The following is a 13,458-nucleotide window of genomic DNA, read 5'->3' as shown; positions in this document are numbered from 1 at the left end:
GAGCCCTCAGCATAAGAAAGACACGGACCTGTTGGAGCGGGTCCAGAGGAGGGCCACGAAAATGATCAGGGGGTGGAACACCTCTGCTGTGAAGAAAGGCTGAGAAGAGTTGGGGTTGTTCAGCCTGGAGAATGCTCCAGGGAGACCTTCTTGTGGCCTTTCAATACTTAAAGGGAGCTTATGAGAAAGATGGGGACAGACTTTTGAGCAGGGCCTGTTGCGACAGGCCAAGGGGGAATGGCTTTAGACTAAAAGAGGGTAGATTTAGACTAGATAGAAGGAAGAAATTGTTTATGCTGAGGGTGGTAAAACACTGGCCCAGGTTGCCCAGAGAGGTGGTGGGTGCCCCATCCCTGGAAACATTCCAGGTCAGGTTGGACGGGGCTCTGAGCAACCTGATCTAGTTGAAGATGTCCCTGCCCACGGCAGGGGGGGTGGACTAGATGACCTTTAAAGGTCCCTTCCAACCCAAACTATTCTACAATTCTAAAACAGCAGCCCTTGTGTTGGGGCTACAACACAGACTAACTCAGGTTAGGGACCGAGAAAGTCTTTCCAGCAGCACTGGAGTGCCCAGCAGAGCTCTGCAACAGGTCACCAAGGGTGGCTGTGGACTGGAGACCTTTCAAATGGACCACTGACAAGTATAGGAGTCTTCATGGCAAGAAGAAAGACCAAATGGCTTTACAGAAGTCCTTTCAGCCTCATTTCTACAACCAAGTTTAGCCCAATACTTATCTTTTCCATCCCTAAACTTTCTAGTTCTGCCATTCAGCAACTGAGGCGTGTATTTGTAAACAGAACAGAAAGTCAATAAGCTACCCAGTGAGAGCCACCCCACCACCCCAAAATCATTAAAGCCATTTTCTCCTCCTCACAGGACACACAAATGCACAGATGTTCACATGTGCACTAACGTGCTCACAGCTCCAGTGCTCAGCAATAGCTTGGGCCATTATATATTCTCCCCTCAATGCAATTGTAGGAAAGATGCAAAATCCAGATACAGCCATCCATCTATGTAGATTGAGAAGATAAAGCTGTTCTCTGGCAAGAGAGAGCAATGGGAAACAAAGCAAAAGTCGTGGCAATCACACACTATTGTAGCCTTTCAGATTTAGTGATATTCCTTGTTTGGTTAAAAAAAATGCAAACACAAGTTCCTAAACTGTGGTCATATGCACCAGTGATGATTCCCCACACAATTCCACTGCTGGTACTTCTGCCCTTGGGAGTAGAATCATAGAATCATTAAGGTTGGAAGAGACCTCCAAGATCATCGAGTCCAACCGTCGACCCAACACCCCCATGCCCACTAAACCATGTCCCTCAGCGCCTCATCTACACGTCTTTTAAATACCTCCAGGGATGGGGACTCCACCACTTCCCTGGGCAGCCTGTTCCAATGTTTAACCACTCTTTCAGTAAAGACATTTTTCCTCACGTCCAATCTAAACCTCCCCTGGCGCAACTTGAGGCCGTTTCCTCTCGTCCTGTCGCTTGTTACTTGGGAGAAGAGACCGACCCCCACCTCGCTACAACCTCCTTTCAGGTAGTTGTAGAGAGCGATGAGGTCTCCCCTGAGCCTCCTTTTCTCCAGGCTAAACAACCCCAGCTCCCTCAGCCGCTCCTCATCAGACTTGTTCTCCAGACCCTTCACCAGCTTCGTTGCCCTTCTCTGGACACGCTCCAGCACCTCGACGTCCTTCTTGTAGTGAGGGGCCCAAAACTGAACACAGTATTCAAGGTGTGGCCTTGTAGTGTGTGTAGTAGAACATCCCAGAACCCACCCCAATGCAAATCACTGTAACACAGATTGCTCCTCCTCCTCTAAAAATCTCCTTGTTTCTCATGTTTCTCATGTACGGAATGTGAAATACTTTGACTCAGTCATTCAGCTATTTACTTAAACCTAATCCCATTTCTTCTTTAGTGAAAAAAACCCCTCATTTAGATCATTCTTATGGTTATTATAACCATTGTTTTAGAGACTGTTAGGCCAGCTGGCATTTTCTGTAATAACGTTAATCACAATGAAACCATCAGCCATTTTATGGGAGTATAATGAAATCTGATAACAAATAGTAACCTTGAAAAGCTATCTAAAAAAGTCTCAAAGATTTAAATAGTGCTCCAAGTTGTAATGCACTCAGCTCATATTTCCATGTAGTAAATTACATTGTTCCAGTCTATCAGAAACAGCCCAGTCCGTTTCACATTCTTCACTTTATTAGGCTTTAGACTGGAAATTAAACATATGGAAATGTAAGCCCAGAGCTCAAGAACATCACTCCAGTAACGCTGTGCTCTCCCTCCCTCCCTGGCTCCTTCCCAGACCCTCGCCCTGTCTTACACTCTCCTCCTCTCCCTGCCCATTGCTCTCATTCTCACTTTCTCTCCTTCTCTCTCTTTTTCCCCATTTCTCTTTCTCTCTTCCTTTCTTCCACCTCCCCCCCCAATCAAACTTGCCTTTCAAGGTATCTAGAAGGTCCAAGTTAACACACATGTAAAAGTATGTTTGAACTCTATTTTCAAATAGGACTTTGTAAAGTATTTGCCTTTCTATTTGGTTAATGAAGACGACTTAGTCACTGATTTAGGTCTTCCAAATTGCTCTCAAACAGGATTTTATTTCTCTTACCATTTTCAGAGGAAACCAACTTCCACAGGGGATATAAATACCCTCCGCAAGTCTACAAACAGCGATGTGCTGCTTCTGTTAGCACACGCTGTAGTACTGAAACAGTTCCCCAAACTTCCAAAAGTTGAGTGGTGTGTCAGCAATCCGAACAAATGATTTCTAAGCCCTACAGCTCCAATCCCACCAGTTTTTATTAAAGGCTTACCCGTCTTGAATTGTCATAATTAGGCTCCCCTCTGAGAAGAGGCAACTGAAGTCTTATGACTCATTTCCTCTCTCCAACATCAAATAATTTAGCTGCTGGTCCTCACCCCCAATCATCTAGACTACACACATGTTGGTTTGCTCAAGGCTGTCCGAGTGAGCCAACCAATTTCCTCCAGAACAGAACCCCGGGGTTTGCGGCAGGGCTGCCCACCCCAGGAACCTCTCCCCACCGGCAGACACACAAGCTCTCAGCAGATCCAGCTCCACACCTGAAACGCTACTGAGTCCTTCAACGCTGCTTCGGTTGCTCCTGCACCTCTGAGCAACCCCAAATCTCTCACGCCACATAAATCCCACAGCCTTCAACATGCAGCCTTGCATTGCTTTACAAGCACAACTCTGACCAGCTCGGACACCATTCCCACTGTCTGCATGCTTTGATTTCAAAACAAGACCTGAGGACCAAATCTTGGGGGGCACAGGGACACCACACAAGGCCAGAAAACAACTAGACCAGGTACTACGCATAACCCCTGAGATGCTGTAGCAGTTTTAATACCATCGTGGATGGACTATCCGGCATCAGAACCAAGTGGGACGTCTGAGGGTGATTTGGGAGGTGGGGGAAGTATGGCAGGCAATGAAAACGCACCCAAAAAGTTTGATTCTCAAATTAAAATCTAGAAACTGCAACAGTTTATGAAGGTTTTGTTTTAAACAAATAGGGTGCTATCCAATAGGCACTTGTGTTCTCATTTCAATTTTTAAATGCAAGCTATCTGCATGCAAAGCAGCTACAAAACCAGTGCCTTTTACGTTTTCCTTTAATGGTCCATCCTTCCATTCAAAGACACAGCTATTCCACACTCATCCCGTACTGAACAGCCTCATGCTGCATAAAGAACATGCTTTTTCTTGCTTATCAGATATCACAAAAGCAAGTATTTGTGTGGAATAACAGTCATACACAAGGAGAAAGTAAGAAACAACTGCTGCAATTCCTTCACCTCTTTTTTTTTTATTTTGTTTTTTGGTTTGGTTTTTTACACACAGACAAGTCCTTAAAAAAGGAAACGCTTGGAATTACTAATTACTAAACTCCCATAGAGACAGCTAAACATTTATTATCCTGTCTTTAAGTAGCTTGAGGGGACAGGGAGACACCTTTTGGCCTCCCCCCAAGCAGGAATAAACAAAGACAACACCTACCTTTAACAATCTGCTTGGCACAGGCATTATAAACTTGTTCCTGGGTTGTATTAGGAGGTAACACTCTATCAAAGACATACGGCTTCCCTTGCTGCAAACAAAAGAGAGACTCTGTAAGATAAAGAACATTTAAAACGGTTTATAGACCCAGTTTAACAGGCAACCTGAAATGCAGCATTTACTACAAAGGAAGACATTCAGTACAATGGAGACGACAATATTTTGTTGACTAAACAGATGTGACATTTCCTGTGCTCCCAAACCATCTTTTCTATAGCTGGCAAATACGACACGGCATATGTTTTCCGTGTGTTCACATCTGGGTCAGCAGCTACAGTTGCAGGAAACAATAAGCTGAAGTATCAGCAATTGATAGTTGATTATTTTCTCCCTCTCCTAGGACTTAAGGGGGAATTAGCCATATAAATATTTGCAAAAGATTTGCTGTTCATTACTGCAAACTAGTGAAAGCTGTGGTGTGAAAAACAGCCATCAGAGCAGAGAGAACCAGAAGTTTGCAGGTCCCGAGAGCTGCCTTCCGCTGGGGCCAGGGTGGCCCAGCACAGTCCAAGCACGTGTTCCTTCAGCAGAAATACCCTGGTTTCATTTCTATGCTAAACATGCAAATGCATAGGGTAGCCCCAAAAGAGGCAGCCCAGTCAGGCTGTTTTGTTGCCCTAAGCTTGTATTTTATCCAGAAATTGTCACGATTTTTATCCTTAACACCAGCAAACGACAAGATGCCATGTGGAAAGAGCTCCAAAATGACATTTTGAATAGGATCAGGGCCATTTGGTGGTGGTGAACCACCACCGCAGCCAGCACGCTGCCCTAATTCCCAAGTGACACCACGACTGACGCTTATTGATATATATATACAGTGTAGCACCACCCGCACACATCCTTCCAGAAAATTTTGATTCCTCTTTGTAGCGAGTATAATTGGTTACAAGAGAAACACGTATTAGCAATCCTAAAACTAGGTTTGCATGACACTTAAAAGGCAAATCAATTTTTAGGACAGCAGTTCAGCTCCTTACAACTCAAACCCAAGCAAGACATTTGCATTTAAAATACAATTCCTTTATTTAAAGTTACACTAAGCGGACATGTAACATCTTTCTTATCTTCCATCAAAGCCTGTAATATTTCCATTCGAAGACGTGACACCTGCTCCGAGAACAGCATAACAAGGGCTTCAAAGCTAACTGCGAGGTGGCTGGATACCCGACGTAGGAGCCTTGTTCTGTTGAGTCGACGTGCCATTTCTGCCATTTGCAGCCAGATGTTCAAATGCCGTGCTCAATTAGCCATTTTTGTCACACTTTGATTTTACTTCAAGCAGATCATAAGCTTACACTTGCCTGCTCCTTAAACTCGGGTACTTAACAGCCACAGGGGAAAATAGGAGAGAGGCATTTGCCTGCAATGTGTGTTCTTCATGTTTCATCCCAGAATTTCGGATCTCAGGGATAAGAAGGCAATTTACAAATCGTTTAGTAAATAACTCATGGTCTTGTGCTGGCATGGGGTGAACGCTGGGACATCCAAGCACCCCACTTGGTAAGACACAAGCCCAAAGAGGTGACTCGGACCGACATCACCAATGCAGCCCCAGACCCCAATTCTCACCCGCGGCAGCCGCAGCCCCAGCCCCCGGGAGAGCGGTGGGACTGCTGGGAGCACCCAGCTGGCGCCTACCCCAAACCCTGTCTCTCCACACTCCACGGACAGTGCATGTTGTGTGGCTCTCAGCTAGACAAAGCTCCTCGTTCCCAGGATGAGAAGGGCCGCCCAGCCCTGCTATAACTATTCTGGAACAATTTCTCAAATGGACTTTTTACCTATTTACCCTCATTTTGCTTATTCCAAGCACTAGACAATAAGCCCTAATGCAAGAGGCCAAAAAACACATGGACACACAACCTCAGCCATCCACTTATCCCATTTATTTCCTTCATGCCTGAGTTGAGGCTTATTAGCTAAGCAATGTGAGAAAGTAGGAGAGAGCGATGCCAGCACATCATCCTACCAGGGAAAACACAGCACTCCAGGCAAACATTGCTCTGGTGCAATCAATCCAGCTCTTCTACTGAGCTCTCAACAACTATAATGTCAGAGAGCACCAAAAACCAATCCAATTGTGCTGCATGCAGCTGAAGAGGCACTGGCTGCAGCTGTTATTTATCTGCCAAACTGAAAAGCTACAAATGTAAAGCAGCAATTCACAAACGCGCTACATAGGTCAAATTTCTTCCTCAGGATTTTTGTTCTGGGAAGCTAAAAGCCGAGAACACCCAGCACTGATATCTGGAGAAAATAAATGAATGTGAAGGATCACAAAGCATCTGTCACCAACCGCACAAAATAAGAGCGCTCCATTATCCAAGCAGCACTTACGGGTTTTGGGGGAGGATTTTTTGTGCTTCATCTCCGCGTTGATCTTAGGCACTCAAGGCTCATGCTCCTTTCCGCAAAGGAGTATGATGAGTGGGCACAGACCACTCATCTACCCTCAGTTTGAGACTTTATACTTCTTTTGCTCTACCACTGCTTCTCCTCTGCCCTAAATCCTCTCAGTTCTGCTCAACCCTCTTCTCCCCACCTACACCACCAGCTGTGCTGCCTGCTCCTCAGGCTCCTCATCCCCCTCCCTCTTTCTTTGTTCAGAAGTTCTTGCTTGGGTCTCTGATGTTGGAGAAATGTTGGGCACCTCCCGTGTCACCCCACTCACCTTGTTCAGCTTTCTGACACTTCCGTCCCACCAGCTCTCCTTGGAGTTCTCACCACCATCTCCACCCAGCTCCAGGCTCCTGGTGACAGGCTGTGACCTTCACCACCTCTCCCCCTGGGTTGTCCCTCACCCCTTCCACGTCCCAGCCGGGTGGCCCACGGACCCACTCTGTATGTATCCCGCTGGAGCTCACCCTCAGCTTAGAGGGGCTGGAGACACCTTAGACAGGGAGAAGATGCCCAGCCTGAAGGAAAGCTGTGGCAATTCAGCTGCCAAGGTACTGGTAAGGTAGAAGATATTTCTCTGGAGCAAACGATGGGTTTGGGGTTCTTTTGTTTTGGAGGGTGTTATTATAAGGGTGAGCAAGCATGAACATCACCTTATTTTTAGCATGTTCCCAAGCAGTACTTTTTCCCCTATTGTCATCTTCAGAAATAACAGAACTGCTTTTCTTTTTTTTTTTCCCCCCAAATGTAACTCAGCTTGAATTAAATACCAAAATCAGGAAGATTTCAGCCTTATTAGAGCTTATTCAAGAAAGTAATAAGCAGCTAGAAATAAAGTGTTATTTTCTGAGCTGATGCTAACAGTTTTATCTGTGCACCTCCTCCATACATTATTTTTCAAACTTTCTCATTATATGCAGTGTATTATCTCTCATACATAAATCACATCTTCCTTCCTATGCAATTACTTCCTACAGTCCCCCTGACAATCTGTTCCATTAACTTATGCCACTGCTGCATAATGGCTAGGATAAGTGCTCCGATCCACCCATACAATTCCTGTCGACGTTGTATTGACAGCAAGATAGATTCTGTTCTGGCCCTTCGATAGCACGAAGAATGCTATCCATATGTATTACCAATTATTATTTCACCAGCTTAATGTTTAGAGTTCCCTATTGAGTTTACAGGCATGGCATTTAAAGAAAAACTGAGGATTTCACAAGCACAAAAAGGATCTTAACCATAAGTGCATGTGCTACCAAACCCATCATTTTACAAGCAACATCACAGAGCAGTACTATCACTAGAAGCTAATGCAGTCTCAGTTAAAGATAACCAAATATATTTCCTGTTAAAAAAAAAAAATAAATAAACCTCAAGTCTCCTAAATTCCACATAGACAGGAAATGAGAAGGGCTCAGAGCTGCATGCTAAGAATTAGGAGCCTTAATGCAATTTCATGATCAATTCCCTGTGATCTTCAGACAGACGTTCAGGGTTGACTCTGCCAGTGTATCTGCAGGTTAGGGTGTTAAACAAGATGACGCCCGACTTTCAGGCATCTGAGCTCGGAGGCAGAATCCAGAGTCCAAGGTCCATCCCCAAAGTGCCTTACAAAAACCATGGGCAAGGTGAGATGGCTTAGAACAGAATTTCCAACAGCCAGCATGTAGCTCAGATATACAATCGCTAAAGTAGAAAGGAAGAAGAGAGCATACAAAACGATGGGTTTCTTTGCTTTTGGGGGGCTGTAAGGAGACATTTCAGTCTGATGAGGAATTGTAGCCTGAAACCATCCCCTAGAATTACAGATACCATCCAGATTTCTCCCAGGACAGATGCAAGTTTGTTCTGCTTGAGCAGACAACAGCTGTGAGCAAGTTATAAGACGACTGGCAGTTGTGAATATGCCTAGTGCAGTTCTGACCCCAAACATACAAGCTCTGCTGATGGCGGAGGCGAAGCTAATTCATACTTGCCTGCAAAATATCATGCCAGTACATCCTCGAGGGGGACATCGTTTTGAATGAGATTCAAGAAAGGGGTCACTCATTCATTTTTAAGAGACGGAAGAACATCCATCAGTCCATCCAAGGCTCATCTCCACATGCCCCAAGGAGCACAGAAGCACAGAGGCAGATGGGAGACCCAAACGGCAGACTCCAGGAAGAGGCACCCTGACAGGGCTCCCACCAAGGCTGTCCCGGGACAGCATCTGCCCCATGGTCCAGGTGTGAAAGCCATCAAGATGGCTCTCAGGATCACCCTTCAGACTGCTTAGGGGTACAGCACACATAATGGGATGCAGGGGAAGAACATTTCAGGATTGCACAAGAGTTAGGGGATGATTAGGGGAGGACAAAGGCAAGGAAACGGAGGGATATGGGTGATTTGGGGAGGAACAAACATGGGATGAAGGGACAAAAGCACCAGCCATGTAAGCAGGCTGCTGGTGGCTAAGCTTGTCTGGCCATGCCCCACACCCGACCAGCACAGTCCTATCTTCCTACTAAATTCCTTTCTAACTCTCTTTCTGGGGGAGGGAGTTCATTCTGTGTGCATGCATGCGTACGGGGGTCTAAGCACCAGCAACTGAAGTGGGACTACAGGTCACAAGGTCCATGTGTCCGTGCTGCCAGCTGCTTCTCTGTGCGAGGAGGTCTGGAAAGGGGCTCAGCCTCACCTCTGCCAGGCTGCTGAATTCGGCTCTTCCTAACGGCTGACAGTTAGGACACTCAGCTAAAACGGGCAGACAGATAGTATACACAGGGTCCCTCTCATTCATCTTAGCCCTCTGTCCCGTCAGAAGGCAGGAATGTTCTTTTCTCCACAACCTGGTCAAATAGAGGCACCCCCTTTACCCTTAAAGGGGTGCATCAGTCACGCAATCATCAGCCGATAGCTCAGGAAAACTTTTGGTCCCTGCAGAAACAAAACAGTGCCAATTCACATGGCTCAGTTTGTCAGATGAATCATTTGGCAAACCGTGACTCTGCTGAAACTCCGTCATTATTATTCTGTCTCTCTATTCAACTCAGAGAGTTTTACTGATGCAGTTGGAATGAATGATCTATGAGTGGGTTTAACATACCATACAAGATGCCACTGCCAGTACATACAACGGATGAGTATACAGGTAATAGGATCATGTGATATGTAGGAGCTTAATTAATGGGAAATTATTTCCCAGCTAGTTTTCACTACCATAAGTGCTCTTGTAGGAGAGGTTTTATAAATAAAAGATACATAATTGCAGGCCTGGAAGACAGAATTTTTCAAAGAGCAGAAAGCAAACTGTTACCAGCGGCAATTCAATTTTTCAGTCAAGGCACATCCCTCGCGCAGCACTGAGTTTCTCCCTTAGAAGGTGGCTTAAAACACGTTTCTTCCCTCTAGCCTATAGGAGTAGGAATTAGAGTCTTTACTCCCTTTGAAAGCGTAGAGGCCACATTTACTGAACGCTGCATCAAACTTGCTCCATTTGCAAGTGGGATAAATAGCTGGCCCTGCAAATTTCCCCTGGGATTAGATAGAACTTACTAGATAGAAGGACTTCTTTTCGCCACAGGTTATAGAGATTCTGCAACTACGAGGTTGTTTCTATTTTGCTGACAAAGGACAAGAAATAAACAGGATCCATCCCATTCTCCTGAAGCCATCTCTCTCTAGCGAGGATTGAAAACATGAGGATTAAAGACAGAGGGAGAAAATAAATGCATGTTAGCAAAACAGTTAAATTTAGTTATGATGTTTTCCCCTTATTCAGTCGTACTGACTAAGGAAACGCTACTGCCATCCTATCCATTTTCTATGTTAGCTTGCCCTTTAAAAACATTGGGGCAGTAGCAATTCACCTAGTGGATGAGAATTTAGAACACTTGGGATAAAAAAAATAAGGAAATTTATTCAGAATAACCTGAATACACTACATAGTCAAACCAAGTTCTCCAAAAGAAATTCTTAAATCTTGGTAATACTCCTAAAAGTCAGTTGGAAAATAAATTAGAACAAGCAGTCATGTATGAACAGGCACTGCAGAGCAATTTGAGTCGAACACAACATTACTTTTGCATAGCGGGCTTAATTATTGATCTACCTTATGAATATTTCTGTGGAGCTGACGGAATTTGGCTCGCGGCCAGAGATCCACTTTTAGCTTTCACTCTTGGCAGAAAGAACCTTTAACTCCTTGCAACAAATCCTGTTTTCGGAAAGCATTATTTTATTTTGGTATAGATCTGCAATTTAGGAAACCAAGCCTTAGAAATTATTTCAAAGCTTTTCTTCTACCTAGATGCATGACCTGGAAAATATACTCTTTAAGAAACCTTGAATGAATTTTAAATATAAAGATCTCCCAATACAAAGCCAACTATTAAATAATACCCTTTAGCAACACTTCTTTGTACTTCTGACACAGCAATACTCAGAGTCACAGCTCTCCATTATTATTTACTTGTATTGGTGCAAGCTAGTCACCACCGTCAGGAGGATGAGATGAACCCAGTGTACTCAGCCACCACGGACCCCGCAAAAGCTCTAACCCCTCGCTGGCACTTCTCAGCCTGTCAGATGGGACGTTACCAACATAACGCTAGTCACAAAAAAAAAAAAAAAGCCGTGCAAACTGTCTCCCTGCCCCCAGCCCGGCCATCAGACGATAAGCTGCAGGCTGGGAGACTCCTCACAGCTGGGAGGAAGGCTGGGGCAAGGGGCTGGAGAAGCAGCACCCCAGTGCACCCCAGGCTCAGGAGCTCCTTCACTGCTGGAGGCTGCAGCCCGGCTGGGAGCACCCACCAGCACCATGGAAAACGGGACCTCTTCTTACTTGAGGGCAACCGACTCACTCCTCCTCCTCCTCCTCCCCCTCCTCTTCTGGGGGGGCTCCCCAACGCCGCGTGGCTCGGGAACGGGATGGGGAGGCGGAAAGGCCCCGGGACACAGCCTCCTCCAGCTCCTCGCCATCCTCATCACTTCGTGGGCAGATGGGTGCCGGCAGCCTCGGCGGGGGCACTGCCCGGTCGGCGACTGAACGCCTGGCAGCACGAAGCACTGCGTGTGGATGCTGCGTTACCAGCAGCGCATAGTCCGCGCATCCTTTGGTACTCCCTTCCATGGTGCAGCCTAACGCCATCAGGATTAGCACCATCCTCCCAGCCCACCAGCACCCTGCACGCCACACGGCAGCTTGCAGATTTGGGCCTTGATTACTTAACTGCTTATGCAACAGCACAAAACCGGGTATTTGGAGAGCGGTGTTATCCTCCTGCAGTTAAATTTAATCTCTGAAAAGATGAAGCTATGTTAACGATCGTGGGAAAAAGGATTTCATTTGGTGCTCTGTACAGCACCGGCTTAAGATATGCGTCGTTCCCCCTTTCCTGGGACTTTCACCCCACATTAAGAAATTAAGATAACTTTTTCACACTTGTGTTTCTTTCGCAAAATTGTTTCTTCCATCTCTTCTCACAAAACTAAGTTTTAAGTAGATATGTGATTGTAAGTTCAGCAGACCTCTCCGCTATAGCATAGGTATAAAACCATCAGAGCGAGGAATTAGACATAGGCTACTCTAACGGTCCTACGGGAAACGGGAGAACATCGTCCCCAGCACCATCCCTCTGGCTTTCAGGTAGCTTGCACCACTGTATTATGTGTAAGATAACTACTGGTTTAATTTAATGTGCTCTAACTAATTTAATAGACCTTTTCAGGCCTATTCGAAGCTACTTGCATAATCTACTCATTTTACTTCAGCAAAGCACAGACAAGCTTAATTAAACTAACTTTAAAGTGCTGTCACTCGCATTTCAGATAAAGATCCTCTGGACATTGGAGGTTCTTAAGTAAACAGAAATCTTGCGAGGATATTTACTACATAATATTCCAAGCCACAATCAGCACACAGGGTCCTTGTCTAACCTGCTTTTGACAGCTTCTGCCTTCAACAGACATCTTCCAAACCCTTCTAGAAAAAAAGCACTCAATGAGCTCTGCAGGTAAGCCAGACTCAAAATTATCCAAAATTTCTCTGGTTTTACCAGGCTCCAGCATTTCAGCTAACCTACCCCACTCCCTTACATCAACAGGATAAGAGAATTTGGTGATTTCTTTTGTACATAAAACCATGCATACTAACACTTTAGAAAGAAAATACAGAAAAATATTCTATGTAGAAAAGAGAGAAAGGTCCCATAGTTATATAAGCCTGAGACTCCTCTAACTTGTGATTTTAGTAGCAGCTGAGAATGAAAAGAGAACAATGTATTGTCTATTTAGTAAAAATGCAAGACCTCACCATTGGTTTTAAACTACTGGTTTTTTGTTATTTAAAGAATACTATGATTTTCTTTTAACAAAAATAAAAATTTCATAGCCAGAAAATAATGTAGTAAAACCTATCCTCTGGCAGCTCCCTACAGCAGCAATGGAAGAGGAGTCAGACAAGGCCACCCCCTGGGTGGGGGGCCGTAGGAATAAGTTATGCGTGGAGCAGCATCTCTGCTTACCGTCAGTGTTTATAATCTTCCAACAAAAAGCAAAAAAGCTAGGTGGACATTTCAAAACATGAAACAAAGCAGTTTTGGCGAAGTAAAAGTCCCAAGTAAGATGCTGACCTTCAGCTCCACCTACAGAAAAGAAGCACAACATAAACCAGCCCCGGTTCAAGATATAACTACATCTTAATTCTGCTGTGGCAGTGTTGTGTTAATCTCCACTTTGTTAAACATATCACTTACAGATTTATGGGGCAACTGGGTGGCTCAGGAGATTAGTAATGGGATACTGAGCACTGTCAGTTGTAGATTCAATCCACCTCAGGTCAGGAGAGGTCAAAATGAAATGAGAGGGCATCACTGGTCTGTAGAGCAGCTTTCTTTTCAGCGTGCTCCGCAAAAGCAAGGATTGAAGGGGATCAGAGAACAAACTACACCATT

At 45.1% G+C, this 13,458-nt stretch overlaps 1 protein-coding gene across 1 annotated transcript in view; it reads right to left on the bottom strand.

The window, feature by feature from the left end:
• The window catches only part of KIF5C (kinesin family member 5C), a 63,847-nt gene extending 57,359 nt beyond the window's left edge, over positions 1–6,488 (bottom strand). Inside the window, exons 1-2 of the mRNA XM_009319024.1 lie at positions 6,458–6,488; positions 4,058–4,168 (exon numbers count right to left, since the gene is read on the bottom strand). Coding sequence (XP_009317299.1) covers positions 4,058–4,168; positions 6,458–6,488 — 142 coding nt within the window. The remainder of the gene's footprint in view (positions 1–4,057; positions 4,169–6,457) is intronic.
• Between the last annotated feature and the right edge of the window lie 6,970 nt (positions 6,489–13,458).

The sequence above is a fragment of the Pygoscelis adeliae genome, unplaced genomic scaffold (assembly GCF_000699105.1).
Source record: "Pygoscelis adeliae isolate BGI_AS28 unplaced genomic scaffold, ASM69910v1 Scaffold222, whole genome shotgun sequence".
NCBI classification, from domain to species: domain Eukaryota; kingdom Metazoa; phylum Chordata; class Aves; order Sphenisciformes; family Spheniscidae; genus Pygoscelis; species Pygoscelis adeliae.
Note: the sequence above shows the minus strand (reverse complement) of the source record. Positions and strands in the feature narration are given on the sequence as shown.